This window comes from Marmota flaviventris, chromosome 7 (genome assembly GCF_047511675.1).
Source record: "Marmota flaviventris isolate mMarFla1 chromosome 7, mMarFla1.hap1, whole genome shotgun sequence".
Taxonomy (NCBI): Eukaryota; Metazoa; Chordata; class Mammalia; order Rodentia; family Sciuridae; genus Marmota; species Marmota flaviventris.
In genome coordinates this window covers 111,337,474-111,354,463 of record NC_092504.1, presented here as the reverse complement: position 1 = coordinate 111,354,463, position 16,990 = coordinate 111,337,474, and the positions used below count along the sequence as shown (strand labels likewise).

At 33.0% G+C, this 16,990-nt stretch overlaps 1 protein-coding gene across 7 annotated transcripts in view; it reads left to right on the top strand.

Moving 5' to 3' along the window:
* Nucleotides 1–16,990, top strand: part of Rapgef2 (Rap guanine nucleotide exchange factor 2) — a 255,100-nt gene that overhangs the window by 194,495 nt on the left and 43,615 nt on the right. For all 7 annotated transcript variants that reach the window (XM_071614573.1, XM_071614570.1, XM_071614571.1 and 4 more), the window contains 2 exons: nt 4,946–5,077; nt 14,842–15,019. In XM_071614573.1, the coding sequence (XP_071470674.1) occupies nt 4,946–5,077; nt 14,842–15,019 (310 nt within the window). The remainder of the gene's footprint in view (nt 1–4,945; nt 5,078–14,841; nt 15,020–16,990) is intronic.

Genomic DNA, 16,990 nt, shown 5'->3' with positions numbered 1-16,990 from the left:
GCCCCTTACAACCTTTCACTCACCTATCCTCACAACACAAGCTTTCAAAACCCGATGGATGAGTGGTAAATAGTGTCTCATGTTTTCACTAAAATCTCAGAAAAAAATATGTCCAATAATTTACTGACTCCACACAGCTTAAAAAGATAAATATAAATAGTGTACACAAATGATGATATGGTAAAAGCAACATTTATTTGGATTGATTCTTAGCGATGTATCATAATATTAAGTTAGTTTTGATATTTAATTCACACTAGGTATTATTACTCAGAAGAAGCCACCTGTGGAGATTATAGATTTCAACCATCATTCAAGTCTTGTGTATTCTGTTGTAACTCAATTACGTGAAATAAAAAGATTCTGAGGTTAGTTTGGGAAATCATTAGTTATATATCAGTGTCAGTGGATGATGGCAGTACTTTCTGGTTTTGTCTTATTCTCTTTTTGAACTATTGAATTTTTCAGTGTTCCCCATATGATAGTCTGCATTGTGGAATATGAAGCTCTCTTTTACGTAGAACTCCTGTTGGTAGTAGAATCCCACGAACCTCTGTGCTTTCCTAGTTGGATTTGGGGTCTGTGCCACAGATACTGGGCCAGATGAGTAACTTAGGGATTCTTGGGGGATAAAAGCATTTGGAAGGAGGGCAGCCACCATTGTTTGTACCTCTCTAATTTTAGGAATTTTACCAACTTACCAAGATATTTACTACAATTATGTTCAAAGTAGAGTCCGTTAGCTAGTAATTTTATAAATGCCAACCACTAAATTAATATCATTGATTATCAAGAGTCTATTCATTTATGAGAATTAAACCATATGTAGAGCTTTATTTTTTAAAGCTAATTTTTATAGCATCCCTGTTTGTCTCTTCAAATAAAACAAGCTATTATACAAATATATTATGCAACTGTGATTAATTTTAGGCTTATGGTTATAAGTGGCGTTAAGCCTATGTGGGCATAAGCATTAATCAAAATTATTATAATCTTAATTAAATACATAATCTGATTTAAGAATTTGACTTAAAATATTTCTCTCTCTCTCTCTCTCTCTCTCTCTCTCTCTATATATATATATATATATATATATATATATATATATATATATATAAAAGCAGTGTTTGTGGTTAAACTATGAGTCAATCATTTGCCTAACAGTAGGTTACTAAAGTTGTGATTCACAAGTAATATTTTTAGGACTATAATTTGCTTGATCCAGGAAAAATTCATATAATCAAATATTAAAACATTTAAATAACAACAAAAAATACAAATGAGAGATTGATTTGCATTGTGTTAATAATTACTGGGAAATATATTGGCGTTAAGATCAAAATGTGTTAATATTGTTTTATTTTCATTGAACAATTACTGTATATAGCCCCAGGTTCATAAAATATTCTTACTTAGAGTTTCTGTTACAAATGGTGGTTAGAGTCACAAGATAATACCCAATCCTATTTTTTTGAAATTTAACTAAATAAGTTAGCTTAAATCAGTATTGGGTCAAGCCTAGAACAAAGTTTGGAATAAATGAATCTTCTCTTCTTGTGGGTTTTTTTTTTTTTTTTTTTTTTAAATCCCTTATGCAGACCTGGAGTTACTGTCCTGCTAGGGGTTCTCTGTTACCTGATGTCCTTTGGTTTGGATGTAGAGCTTGACCTGTTTAATCTTCCTGCCCAACTTCCACAGGGCTTGTTTGCCTCTTAAAACCTGCAATTTTCATAGGCCTTGACTTCCAGCTTCTTTTCCATCTGAGTGTTACGGCAGGACCAAAACAGTGCACCTTAGACCTTCCCCTGATGGTAATGCCTGTTACAGCTTCTCCCTTTCTATAACCTTGACTGATGTAAAATTTAATAATAGTATTGTTATCCTGACTTACGGGTTTCTTGGACATAGCCTCTTTCTTAGTTTCTGATATAAAGAGGTATTTTATTATGAACCAGGCGTGGGCTCACTTGCCTACCTTGGGTGAGGCCCTGAATTTGATCCCTATCACAACCAAGAAGAAAAGAAAATTAAATTAATGCTAAGTTATGAATACATGTAGTCTAAATTTAATATATCATTATTTCATGCTATCCTATGAAGAACATAGGTGGTGGAAGGGATAAAAGCAAAATGTTTTTAAAAAGTAGGTTTCTTTTCCTGTTGTTTGTTTACATCCATCACAATGACTTTTGCAGTTGTATTAAGTCACATTTCGAATTGGAAACTTGTTATTCATCTTCCTATTCCCTGCCCCTAGCCAACTGTCCAGAAATAACAGATTTTCAGTATTTATTAAATAGAATTGAGTTTTTAAAAACAAAAATATTTGTTTATCTTCTGACGGTCTTTCTTGTTCTGAAATTCTGATGTTTGTGGTGAAAAACAGATACAAGTGAGTACCCTGTGGCATGTGAAGGCTGGGCCTGAGTTGTAGGGTTCTTACCACTCCTAGTGCTCACCTTATAGGGAGTCCTTAGGGAAGATGACCAGGTGGTGGATGCTGAAGAGAAGAGGTTTTTGAGACTTGAGTAGATAATCATTTATTGAGTAAAAATTCATTAGATGTATCTTTAGTTGACATATTAAGTTAGTTTTTAAAGAATATCACAATGTGTGGGACGAGTCAACCTGAGTCACATCTGTAGTAGTCACTAGTAATCAGAGTGTTGTTTTGTAATTACGTGTATCAATGGTGTCTTTCAAACTCCCCAAGCCAAAGTAATGTTTCCTCTGTTGCCTTCTGCAGTAAGTGACTGAACCAAATGGAAGTGCAGCTAGGATGATGAAGGATACATATCTCAGGCTGTGAACATATTATTTTAGTGTCTGATAACCATCATTTAGCTCCATAATTAATCCTAACCATTAACACATGTCTGCAAACTTCTGTCTTCAAATTGTTCCTGAAGAAATCCTGTAAATATTTTCACTATTCTATATTGTGAATAAATCATTTAAATTCTGAATATAGAGGTATTTGGAATTGTTATTTTCCTAAATTTGGTATGATATTCTACATCTTCAATGATCAGTTTAAAAAGAAAACACACTTTTGGTGAGATGATTCCTGTTTATAATGACATATTTGACTGAATATCTCACTTCTCCAAGTTTAACCAACATAAGGATTTTTTGTCTATTTCATTTGGTATGTAATCATATGTCCCCTAATAAGTTCATGCTTAAGTTTTTTATATACCTGTATCATAATATTGAAAATAATATTTTTGAACAGGTTTATGTAAATATTATTGACTGTCATGTACTTAAGATGGGGTGGTGTAATCTATTCATAGAGCTAGTTCTGAATGATTGTAGGATATAAATTTGTTTGTTTGAAACTTTGAGGTATCAAAACTCAATGATCATTGTCATAAACCTGAATCATCTCCTATGTGAGCCTCATTCTAAACTATGGAATAATGTCATATTTTTGGAAAGGGAGAGGGGGTTCAGGTCAAAGGAGAGGCAGGAATGTTATTAAGGTAAACCCTTATTTAGGTTTTAATAATTAGTCTTTATATTATTATTTACTAGCTAAGTAGATTCAGTATGCAGGCAGGAAAGTGGATGTTGCCTGTATTTAGAGATGCCCTTAGCATATATTTTAAAATATTATATGTATTATTAGCCAGTAGTGTAAGTGTAATATGACTGATAAATGTAGCTTCCTTTAAATTGAAGGGAGATCGGTAGTGTAGAGGAAAGAGACCAGGGGGAGAGAGAAGGGAAGGAAAATGGGAAATGCTGGGGAATTATATTGGCTAAATTGTATTGTTATGTTGTGTACATATACAGATTTGTAACAGCAAATTCCACCGTTATGTACAACCATACTACATCAACAAAATATGTGGAAAATCAAAGACAACAGTAAAAATAATTGATAGTTTTGTACAATGGTACATACCTGTAATCCCAGTGACATGAAGTGTGAAGCAGGAGGATTGAAAGTTCAAGGCTGGCCTCAGTAACTTATAGAAACACTGTCTCAAGATAAACAAAAGCACTGGGTCTGTAGGTCACTGGTAAAGTCCCCCTGGGATCAATCCCTAGTACTCTCCCCAAACAAAATAAAACACAAAATGCAGCAGTAATAACTGATAAGAGTGTAAGATTCTTGTAAGAGGGTAATGTTTTCTTCCAGTCTCACTGAGTAGCACATAGTACTAGAAAACAGTTCCTGTAAAGATCTGTTGAATGAACGAATGTGTGAATGTTTTCTTTTAAAATTCATTTTCTCTGATTTATGTGGTGTGGACCAAGCACCTGAAGAATGCTTAGTGAATCTGTTTCTATTTTTGTTTAAACATGAACAAGTAGAAAGTTTTATTTATGTTTATGTGTATAGATAGAATTGAGAAATTATGGATGATATTTACCCAAGTTCTTTGGTCTTTTCTCTGTTGTCCTCCCTGGAGCCCAGTATAGTGTATGACAGTACATTTTATTGATTTTAAGATGCTTGTTTTGTTTTGTTTTTCTGTTTGTTTTTAACTTTTAACTCATTTGGGCATAAGAGAACCTCAAATCTGTTTTCTTATCTAAGCTGTTTCTTGCCACAAAATTGCATTAGTGATTGCTAATAAATAGTAGTAGACTAATTTGCTCATTGATTTGTAGCTTGAAAATTGTACTTTACTAAATTAAATGTTTACCAAGTTGATCTTAATCACAAAACCACCTATTTAAGTAAGCTTTGAGTTTAATATTATTTAAGGTTCTCTGTATGCCCACAACTTTAAAAATTTATTTTATGATTTTTGGCTAAAAAAACCCCAAAAAACAGTGTTTAGTAATTTGCAAACTTGAAAAATGAAAGATCTTCCCTAATAACATTTTTGGCTCAATAATCTGGAACAGAATAAAGTATTATAATTTTAAATGTCTTCTTAGAACTCTTTGATTCAAATTGTAATCCTAGTTTTTCCTGCTCCTTCCATAGCTTCCTGCAGATTTCACAAAACTACACCTTACTGACAGTCTCCACCCACAGGTGACCCACGTTTCCTCTAGCCATTCAGGATGTAGCATCACAAGTGACTCTGGAAGCAGTAGTCTTTCTGATATTTACCAGGTGAGTGGGCATATTCCTTATCATTTGCTTTACTTTCATCTGGTCTAAGGAGTTTTGTGATTCTCAGTTGTTGTAATTTATAAAGTAAGTGTATATGTGTGTATTACGTGCATGTATGTATATAAAATATTGATGTTTATGCTTCACACAGACATACAGTGTGTTTCAGGAAGCAGAGCTACTGTCAAATTGTACTGGCCTGTGTTATTACCAGTTATCAGAATTTTAAATGAGCAAAGGAGTTTTTTCTCTTGAAAAATGTTTTATTTGACTGTACATGTAGGTTTATGACTCTTACTTGATTTAGAAACTGCAGAATTGTGCTTTTATAAGTAAGTTTTTTTCTCATTAAAGTCTTATAAAGTATGACAAAAGTAAAGGATTAGTTAAGATCATATCATTGGATTATATTTTTAAAAAATAGCCTACGGAATTTTTTATGTGTTCAAAATAAATTCTTTGCTATTGTTGGATAGAAAAAATTTAGAACTATGAGACTTATAAGGTATCTTAAGGCCAAATAATTTTCATTGGTGAAGAATTGTTCATTGGCAGCCGGGTGTGGTGGTGCATGCTTGTAATCCCAGCGACTCTTGGGAGGCTAAGGCAGGAGGATCACAAGTTCAAAGCTAGCCTCAGAAATTTTGCAAGGTCCTAAGCAACGCAGAGAGGCCCTATCTCAAAAAAATAAAAAAATCATTGGCTTATAATATGTAAATTTTGGAAAATGATCAAAATATAAAGAAAATAAAGACCATTTGGGGAACTTTTGAATACATACTATTAATATTGGATTTTAGATGGTTTCAAACAATAAGACTATTTTACTAACTTTACCAAGTATAATTCTTGGTTCTATAGGTGTTGTCCTGTGAATTGACCATAAAAAGTAACTTTCTGAATATTATAGTTGTTTGGAATTATTGACATATTCAGGCAGTGCTACTTTTTTTATTACTAAAAATAAGCAAACAATTAGAATACTACGTATGAGACATTGAAGTCCTAAATTTAGTAGATCTTAGAAAATAAATTTTCTTTTAAATATTGGGTGCATGCTTTCTATAATTTCATAGCATTATAGAGAGTTGATTAGTAATTTTATATTTTAAACAGCACCAAATGCATTTTTTTTTAAAAAAGTTTTGTTAGCCACAAATGCAATCATTTGTAAATTCTTATGATTAGAATTTCTTTATTATTTTGCAATAGGAAATATAATTTTGGGGCTGGGGATGTGGCTCAAGTGGTAGTGCACTTGCCTTACATGTGTGAGGCACTGGGTTTGATCCTCAGCACCACATAAAAATAAAAATATTGTGACCACCTAAAAAACTAAAAAAAAAAAAAAAAGAAGAAGAAGAAGAAAAGAAATATAATCTTTGCCTCTTTAAAGTGACTTTGCAAATTTCTACTTTGATTCATAAAATGTCAGTTTGTCATTAACTCATTAGGAGGTAATTCCACTTCAAATCTTAGAGAAGGCATTGTATCAGGGCAAATCTACCTCACACATGTTTCTGGAAGGAGATTTTAAGAAATCATTTATTCAAAGTTCCCTTATATAATGAACAATATGAGTACGTTAGCTTATATCAACTGAGACACCATGGTAGAATCCTTGTCCTTAAAACTTTGAGATGGTTCTTATATAGTTTAAAGATATATAGTATGAATATAATTGAAGCTATAGCAGTTATCACCATCACTGTTCTCTGCAAATATATGCAAAGTTTAGCAAAATCCCTAGAACAAGGATTTATAAGAATATGGTATCTTTTTATATAATTTATTGGGAGCATATTCTGAGGGAAATTCTAGTCTTCCGTCCCTTTGAGTAGTTTAGATAAATTGATGAAGGAATTCTTGATAAATTAGATAAATTGAGTAGTTTAGTTCTTGTCCCTTTGAGTAGTTTAGATAAATTCATGAAGGAATTCTTGATGATATTTCTGCTTTCCTAGCTATCATCAGAATGTCTGAACAAGAACATAGGTGTGAGTTCACATTGGACATTGATCTGATATAGTTGGAGCTTGCAGCCTGAAGTCTGAACTGGTTACAGAGGAAGAAGAGGATCCGTGTACTTCAATTTGATTCATTTAGTTGAGTTGAAGGCTATTCCTTTTTTACTTGATGTTTCTAAAGGAAAAATCCAGCAGGTCATGGTGGCACATGCCTGTGATCCCAGTGGCTTGGGAGGCTGAGGCAGGAGGATCACAAGTTCAAAGCCAGATCTCAGCAACTCAGCAAGGCCTTAAGCAACTAGGAGACCCTGTCTCAAAACATAAAAAGGGCAGAGGATATGGCTCAGTGGTTAAGTGCCCCTGGTTTCATAATCCCTGGTACCAGAAAAGGATATAAAAGAAAAAAATCCATACGTATATCTAAATATGCAGTTATTAACTGTGCAACACTTAGCCTTTGATAGTGATACTTAATAGACAATTTCTGTTATCCTCAATTCAGAAATTCTTAAGATGAGAAGTTTTATACTTGGTTCCACTTCCAATCTCAAATTTGAATCGTTTACTAATTTACTATCAGTCAAGCATCCAATCTGTTCTTGAATAATTCCAGGGACGAAAAACTATCTCCCGTGTACAATTCTGACCTAGGATTCTTTGGGCACATAGAGATTGAAATTGAACACTAGGTACAGGAAAGAAAAGAGTAGAATATTGCCGACAATGAGAGTAGCAGAATTCAAGATTCAAGGGGATAGGAATGGCATCAGAATACAACAGACACTAGTATGGCAGTATGTATAAACGTGGATATGTAACCAATGTGATTCTGCAATCTGTACACGTGGTAAAACTGGGAGTTCATAACCTACTTGAATCAAATGTATGAAATATGATATGTCAAGAGCATTGTAATGTTTTGAGCAACCAATTAAAAAAAGAAGAAGAAGAAAGTGAGATGACCAGGGAGTAGCCTTAGGAGAAGAAATGCCTGTTTTAACAAGGACACATCCTGATGGGTTTGCAGTAGGGAGTTTGGGAATTGAGAGAGTCCTTGTCTTAAAATTTCTGTTTTCTCTCTGAAGAGTTCATTTGTTGAGAGTGAGAAGGTTGCCTAGTTGAATGACAACTTAAAGAAAGCACCAGCTCATTGGTCTTGTCTCCGTTTTTTTCCTCCACAGCCTAGTAGAGTGCCAGGAAATTGTAGGCATTTAGTAAAGTTGTGTTCGGTGAATATAATTGAAATAATAGACTAGGGGATATAAGCTGGATATGAAAGGAAATTAAGAGAGATGTGAAACTTGGGCATAGACGATAGTAAATAGTCTTAAAAAGACTGAAGGCCCTGCTTAAGTTGAAAGAGGGTTACCTTAGAGGCTGAAAGAATAGGAGATTGGGGGTAGAAAGCTGAGTGTCTCTTGGTGATGTGAGACAGTGCCATTTCCAGACATGATTAAATAGTTTAATGGTGTGACTATCAGTGAGTGGCTTAGGTGGACTGAAAATATTTGTACAAAAATAGATCCATAGAACAGAGTTTAAGCAAACTGGAACTTATATAATGATGCAATATATAGTGCAGGAAACAATAACAGAGAAAATGGTGGATTATTTAATGTCACATTTTGGGTGGGGGTTATATTCTCCTTTTATGTCATAATTAAGATAAATTCCACATAAACTAGGGAGTTAGCAAATTCTTAATGTTATAATGATCAGAACATTTTAGTAATTAAAGGATCAACTGAGACAAAGATTTAGTCAGAATGTAAGTAATTTATGCAACTTAATAAGAAAAATGCTTAATTTATAACATAAAAGTAAACATTCAAAGTACAGAAGTAAATGATTTATAGAAGAGAAAATAGAAATCTTCGTATCTTAAAATATTTAGAAATTTTGTACCTTAAAATATTTTAAATATGTTAGTAATTGACTAGAAAAGGACTTAAGTATGAAATATGACACTATTTTGCCTATGAAGTAAACACAGATTTTCTTACTTAAGTGTTTACTTTTACACAGTTATGATGGGATTGTAGTTTTAGGAAAGCAATCTAGCAGTTTACATTGAGAACTATAAAAAATTGTCTTTTTATGTTGGCCAAATTATATTGTTATATTGTATGCCAGTATGAATATACATATATAATATATCAATAAAAAGTATGGAATTTCTTTCTTTTTTAGACTTGAATTTTTGAAAGACAATGTTGAAGTGAAAAAGAATGATGGTATTAAATTTGGAAAAATGTAAATTTGATACACAAACTAGGGTTAATAGAAACCTGTTTATTCCTAAATATATTTTTGTACTTTCCACATATATGTATGTTATGTTCCTACTCACTTTATTGTCACTTAACTTAGCATCAACATTAGCATTCAGTATAACTTCCTAGCCTAAATTTGTATCAGGATCTGGCTTAAGAGCTAGTTGGGTTAAATATATATGTTTGGAATTCTGTACAAAATTTATTTAGATCAAGGGTACTTACTAAGCAACCCTTTTATATATGACAATATGTGTGACATATTTAATAAAGATATTTTTATAAAATAAAAGGTGTAGAATTTTACTTTTATTTTAGTTAAATTGACAGTTCACTAGAGCTGTATGGCATTTAAAATTTCCTGTTTGTTCTTTTTCTTGGTATTCTTTAAAAAATACCAATTAAAATGGTTTTAAGAACTATATTCACAATAACAGAATATATTTAATCTCTTTTGATTTATAAATAAGTCATAGGGCATTGAGCATCAATATGATAAAATTGTTATATTTTAAAGAATATTCCTACTTAAATACTAAAGGGCAACTAAAACTATGTTATAGACTATATATGTATAAAGTAAATTAATGTAGGACAGGAGTAACTTGCCTAACAAATACTGGTTTAGTCAGCTTTTTCACTGCTGTGACTAAAAGAACTGACCAGAACAATTTGTAGAGGAGGAAAAGTTTATTTGAGGGCTCACAGTCTCCATAGAAGGCTGGCTCCATCCCTTCAGGCTGAAAATCACAGCTGGAAAGTGTGGTAGAGGAAAGAAGCTCATATCATGATCAGAAAGCAGAGAGGATCCACTCTCCAGATGCAAAATATAGACCCCATAGTCATGTCCCAGTGAACCACTTCCTCTAGCCACACCCAACTAGTTTTTAGGTATCACTCAGTCCCTAATTTGCTGATTAGGTTAAGGCTATAACCCAGTCATTTCTTCTCCAAACCTTCTTATATTGTCTCACATATGAGCTTTTGGGGGACACCACACCTAAACCAAAACAAATACATAAGCCTTTCTCCTTTGTCCTGAGACAAATATAATCAGATACCTTTTAAACAAAAATTGTATAAGTGTAGAATAAAAGAGTTTAAAAACCAGCATTAATCTTAAAAATAGAAAATAGCAAGTATTTTATGTATATTTATTGCAAATGCATATTTTTAAACATTATATTTCTGACTTAGCAAAGTGGAAAACATTTTGTTACTGCTTTATCTATTTTTTTTTATAAATACTATTAAGAAATCTGGGCATAGTGTTTAGTATTTTGTGTTGGTCAAATCTGACATTGAATCTTAGACAATTACTATGTATTGTTTACAGTTAGCAACTTACTAATTTCCTTGTGTTTTCTCATCTGTTAAGTAAGGGTAATAATATAACTTGCTGAATTGATATGAAGATTATCATATATTAAAAGCATCAAATTTAGGGCTAGATATATGGTAGTCATTCAGTACATAATATTATATGAACCATTTGGCCAGAACTTAACATGTACATTTAATCAGAAATTTGTTTAGTGGGGGCTGCAGTTGTGGCACACTGGTAGAGTGCTTGACTAGCATGTGTGAAGCACTGGGTTCAATCCTCAGCACAACATTAAAAAAAATAAAATAAAAAGTTAAAAAAAAGAAATTTATTTACAGGTACACAGGGAGTTGGTGTTTAACACTTTTTTTTTTTTTTTTTTTGGTCAAACTCTTCAAATATAAATTGTGCAGGGCTCATTGCTGATACAGAGAAATATAGAAAGTATGTAAGGGCTACAGAGAAAAATGTATTCCCTCTAGGATGATACTTATGATTTAAGCTATAACTAAAATTTTTTCTCCTTGTTGGATCTAAAATTGTCTTTTGAGTGGTGAGAAGCTATAGCTCCAGTTGACATGTAGATTCATGGAGATTAGGTGACTTTGCTGAAATCACATAATGAATGGTAGAGGCGAGAATTGGAGCACTAAACTGAATTTCTTTGTTCCTTCAGCAAATATAAATTCAGTAAATACTGGGTTCCAGGATCTAGGAGTTTAGGCCTCTTCCCTGGAGACCAGCTTTTGTTCCTTAACCTTTCAACTCTAGTTGGTCTCCAAACATCTTCTTGCCTTTCACAAAAATGGTGGTTGACATTAGTAGATTCCTGAAAAGTTGCTTATCAAGGTCTTTTAAAATGTATCATTTCGAGAATTCTATAATATTTTAAAATAAAATGGAAATTTTTTCTTAGCAAAAGCAGTTTTCTAAGTTACTGGTTTAATAAATGTTATTTTATGAATAGCTTGTTTGTTAAAGAATGGATTTAGCCTTGGTCTGTTCCTCCCATGTTCCCCCTCCCTACCCCACTGTGAATCAGCCTTCTTAGATCAGAGAAAACATTTGGCATTTGTTTTTTTGGGATTGGCTAATTTCATTTAGCATTATTTTCTCTAACTCCATCCATTTACCTGCAAATGCCATGGTTTTATTCTCTTTTATTGCTGAGTAATATTCCATTGTGTATATATGCCACATTTTTTTTTATCCATTCATCTATTGAAGGGCGGGCATCTAGGTTGGTTCCACAGTTTAGCTGCTGTGAATTGTGCTGCTATAAACATTGATGTGACTGTGTCCCTGTAGTATGCTGTTTTTAAGTCTGTTGGATATAGACTGAGGAGAGGGATAGCTGGGTCAAGTGGTGGTTCCATTCCCAATTTCCCAAGAAATATCCATACTGCTTTCCATATTGGCTGTACCTTTTTCCCCACATCCTCTCTAACACTTATTATTGTTTGTCTTCATAATAGCTGCCATTATTCTGCTGTCATATATAAATTTTAAAAATTAATTTAAAAAATAAGCTTAAAAAAACAAAGCCGGGAAAAAATGAAGCAAAACAATAAAATAATATTAAAAAACAAAGTATAAAATAAAGGAACATTTAAAATTAAATAAAAAAAAGAATGGATTTAGCAAACAACTATGTTCAAATGAAGTGGAAGGTTCACTTCAGAGAGATGAAAACAATTAACACTCCAAAGTTTAGTCACCAGCATGGATTAGAGGCAGGACTTAATTTCATTTAAATAATAATGACTTCTTTGGGATGGCATAAGATATATATATATTTTTTTTTCATATTTTAGCATATGTTATCTGCTTTAAAATTAAAAAACAACTTTTAGTTATTTCAAATATTAAAAATGTTTTTGTTTATTGCTTTTATCAGTAGTGCCTCTTCTTCAGTCTGTTCTAATGTTAAAGAAGGAGTGTGTAGAGGACTGATAAAACTGATAATGAGTAATAGAGTCTTCAAAGTTAAGTTGAAACTGGGGTGAAAATGTAATCATAGTAAGTAAGCATTAGTAGCTTCTTTTAGACTTCAGAAGTAAGATAGGGATAACAGTGATGCTGTCCTGGTTTCCCTGACCACAGCCTTGGCCCACAGCATCACTTCAAGTTCTACTACTTCAGTGTCTTTCTAGAATCTAGAGATAACTCTCTGAATTCCAAATTTAAATAAAGAGACAAGTTTCTGAGTGTGTCATAATTTAATTCCCTCTGCCTGGGCCACAGATGCCTCTTCTTCTATCTGAAACATCTCTCTGCTCACAATGGTCAGTAGCAAGAATGCCATTCTTTAATGGGCATTTGTAGACATTAGGTTTTCTGTCTTGAAGTATTTTTCACTTAGGTGTTTCTTATAAGAAAGCATGTATCTGAAGTTCAGGAAAACACACCTAAATAACTGCAAAAGTGATTAAAACTCTGTTACTCTTAAGAAAATTTTAGCAAGTGTTTGTATTGCTTCAAAATGTAGAACTAAATCTTATGTTCTGTGATATAAACCCAGACTTAAAAAGGTGAATCTTTGTTGATAAAACAACAACAAAAACAAAAAATAGCACAAGTCATTTTTTAAAATTATTGAGTTGAAATTATAGAAGGGCCTGGGGTTGTAGAATGCTTGCCTCGCATGCGTGAGACCCTGGGTTCGATCCTCAGCACCACATAAAAATAAACAAGCAAAAACAAAGATATTGTGTCCATCTACAGCTTAAAAAAATTATAGGAAAAGTGTATACATCCTTCTGTAAGCCACATTCATATGTAATTAGGTTGTGCTTAAAACTCTGGAGTCAAATTCCTGGTTTTTCATCTTCATTCCACAATTTGTCAGTATCATTACCTTGAAAAAAAATAATCTCTCTTTACTTGAGTTTTCAGAGACTAATAAGACTTAGTGGCTTTTAATTCATGGGGTTGTTTTAAGGATTAAAAAAGTTAATACATGTATTGTGGTTAAAGCAGTGCTGTGGTACATTGTTAAGTATTCGGCATTTAGTCAATTATTGTTATCAGGGTTGATATTTTATATTTTAAAAACATCTTTATAAATTTTTTTCTGATTTTTTTTTAAGTTATTGATGGACCTTTATTTTTATTTATTCATTCATATGCGGTCCTGAGAATCAAACCCAGTGCCTTACACATTTTTTCTTAAAGCTTATTATTATCTTTAAAATCATACAGGCTTTGAATTGAAATTGGTAAGCTTTATGATACACATTTTCTACAAAGTTAACTTTACAATAAGATATTTTCCAGGGTTTAGTATTTTTGTTAGAAAAATACATTTGTGATGTTCAGGATTGATATAGATAACATTTAATTAAATTCATTCTCACTATATATAAGCATTTAGTGAATTTTATGTATATAATGTCAGTAAGACTGTGTGTGTGTGTGTGTGTGTGTTTAAGACGATTATAGATTGACCGGAAAAGATAATTGTTCTAGCCTTCAGATAGCTCAGCAGAATAGACCATCTTGAAATAAGTGACTCTGGTGACTAAGAAAATAATATTTAGGTGTTGGTGAATGTCTTTTTAAGTTGACATTTGGTTGATACTGTAACCAGGTATGTTGATAACTGGAAAGACAGAATGTGTCATCTTTAGGCATATATCATCTCCTATACTGTTTATTGATGTAAACTTTGAGAGTAGTCATTTTAACTAATTGTTACTGTTTGATTTTTATCAAGTTACCTTTGACTTGTGGTTCATTTCTCCTTAAAAGGCTCTCTAAGAAGGGAAAATCAGTTTAGTCTACTTGGCATTTATAAATTCATATCAGTTCTTCTGAAGGAAAAAGTGTTCAGAATCAACAAATTGTCACCCTTTAGCTCATAGTTTAAACTGTTCTATTTGAAAAATGAAATGAAAACAAGCACCACTATTCTTTATTCTACTATGTTTCAAAGGTTGTGTGATAGCTCAGATAAGAAATACAAACTTCTGAGATGAAAAATCAGTCATCCTAACATTTTAGTATGAATGATTTTGTTAAAGTAGTTTTTTTATAGTATTTGCACAAATCGTTGTTGAATGTTGAGTCCTTCTAACTTAGTTACAGAAAAATGAATACAACAAAACTATCTTGAACTATAATTGTTATTATCTCTTTGGGCCCCCAAAGATTGATTTACTTAAAATAGTTTTTAAAGTATTTTAAATGTTCGTTTTTAAGGCCACAGAAAGTGAGGCTGGTGATATGGACCTGAGTGGGTTGCCAGAAACAGCGGTGGATTCCGAGGACGATGATGATGAGGAAGATATTGAGAGGGCATCGGATCCACTGATGAGTAGGGACATTGTGAGAGACTGCCTAGAGAAGGACCCCATCGACAGGACAGATGATGATATTGGTAAGTGCAACCCACAAAATGAATCTAGGAGCAGTTAAAAACATTTAGAGGTAAAACTGATATAATAGAGTGCAAGTCTAGTGAGCTTTAAGAAGTCATTAATTTATGAATTTCCTTTGTATAAATGTTGGTAATGAATGCTTTTCCTTTGTATATACTGTATTTGTTCGGAAAAAAGAAAAAGTCAATGTTAGTCAGTACCTTCAGAAGTCTACATATAATACTGTGATTGAAACTTCCTAGTAAAATCCTTCCATGTAACTTCTTTCATAGCTTAATTTATTACATACATGTACACACACACACACACACACAGCTAAATTTGTCTTCCGGGTAGTATTATTTCCATTAGTTTTCTTCTAAGCACTATTTCTGTGTTTTCTGTGTGTGGTCGATGGAAGTTAGTAAATTTTCATGTCAGTGAATTTGCTTCTACTCTTGTTCCATGTGAAGGAAGTCTGAGTGGATGAGGATAGTATGTCAGGCTAGCAGGACATGCACTGTGAGGGTTAAGACTCTCTTTATATGCACCCTAGAATTAAAAGATCTAAGCGACTTTATACCTACCTTTCCACATGAGCAACAATCAGTTGTGTAAAAATGCCTTTGTATTTAAATATGCTCTGAACTCTGACTTTTTGCTTAGAATATTAAGAGTAAGAGCAACTTCTGTTGAGAGTCATCTCCCACCAGAGTTCTGGAATCCATAACCACCCTTGTCTAAGCCCAAATGATCTGTCTGTTCAACCACTTGCCCAACTCTTTGGGTCAATAAGTATTTGAAGAGAAATCTAAAGAACTGAGTCTGTGGGATTAGCTATAGGAAGGTGTGGGTATAAGTATGTGTGAGTAGCTTGTAGTATTACATGTTTTAGCGGGACAAACATGTTTATGGAAGAACTTTGACCATTTAAAATAGATATGAGATAGGGAATAAGAGGGATAAAAAGTGGAAAACCAAATCCTTGAATTATTTATGTATAATTTAATTACAATCATTGATGGGAGTTGCTAAATCTCTGTAGATGAGCATCATATGGTCGTAATTATCCATCCATTCATGCAGCTAATGTGGTAGAGCCTCTTCTGGGTGCTGAACATTTCCTAGCTCTGAGCAACTCCATAGTGAACAGTACAGAGAGGTCCTTGTTCTATGGAAGTCTGTTGGAGAGACAGAGCAAGTGAACAGGTCAAATACTGCAGATAGTGGTGAGTGCTGCGGAGGAGAATTTAGTGGAGGTGGAGGAGTGAAGTGAGTTCTCAGATTCACCCACTGAAGACCAGGGGTGTGGTGTCCCTGTTATGTATCAGGAACCAATGTGGTCATTTGATTTCTAGTATGTAAAACTGGCTTTTTAATACTTCTGTTCTTTGTCCTTAAAAACTTTATTTTGTTTTTTAAATTCTTGTATTGTACTTGAAAGAATGAAAATGGAAGTGTGTTCAATTAACCATCTTAATTCAGAACCCTTGCTTATAGTTTTTTTTTTTAATTAGATAGAATATTGCTTATGAATAGGTTCATTTGGTTGGAAGTCATCTTTTTGTAAGCAAATATATCTGCTCTATTTAATCTATTTTTTAAATAGCTGTGGAAGAAAATGCTGATTATTAAAATACGTGCAGGATGTCTGTTATCCCTGGAAATATAAGGCTTCACTTTGTATTTGAGAAGGCTTCTATCCCAGAATTCTGGAAAGCAAGAAGTGCTTATTCTTACAAATAAATGCAAAAATCATTTGCTTGCTTGTTTTCTTTTCTTTCTTTTTTGTGGGAGTGGGGAAGGGTACTGGGGATTGATTGAACTCAGGGACACTCAAGCACTGAGTCACATCCCCAGCCCTATTTTGTATTTTATTTAGAAACAGGGTATCATTGAGTTGCTTAACACCTCACTTTTGCTGAGACTGGCTTTGAACCTTCTTTTTTTTGAAATTGGGTCTTGCTAAGTTTCCCAGGCTGGCGTTGAAC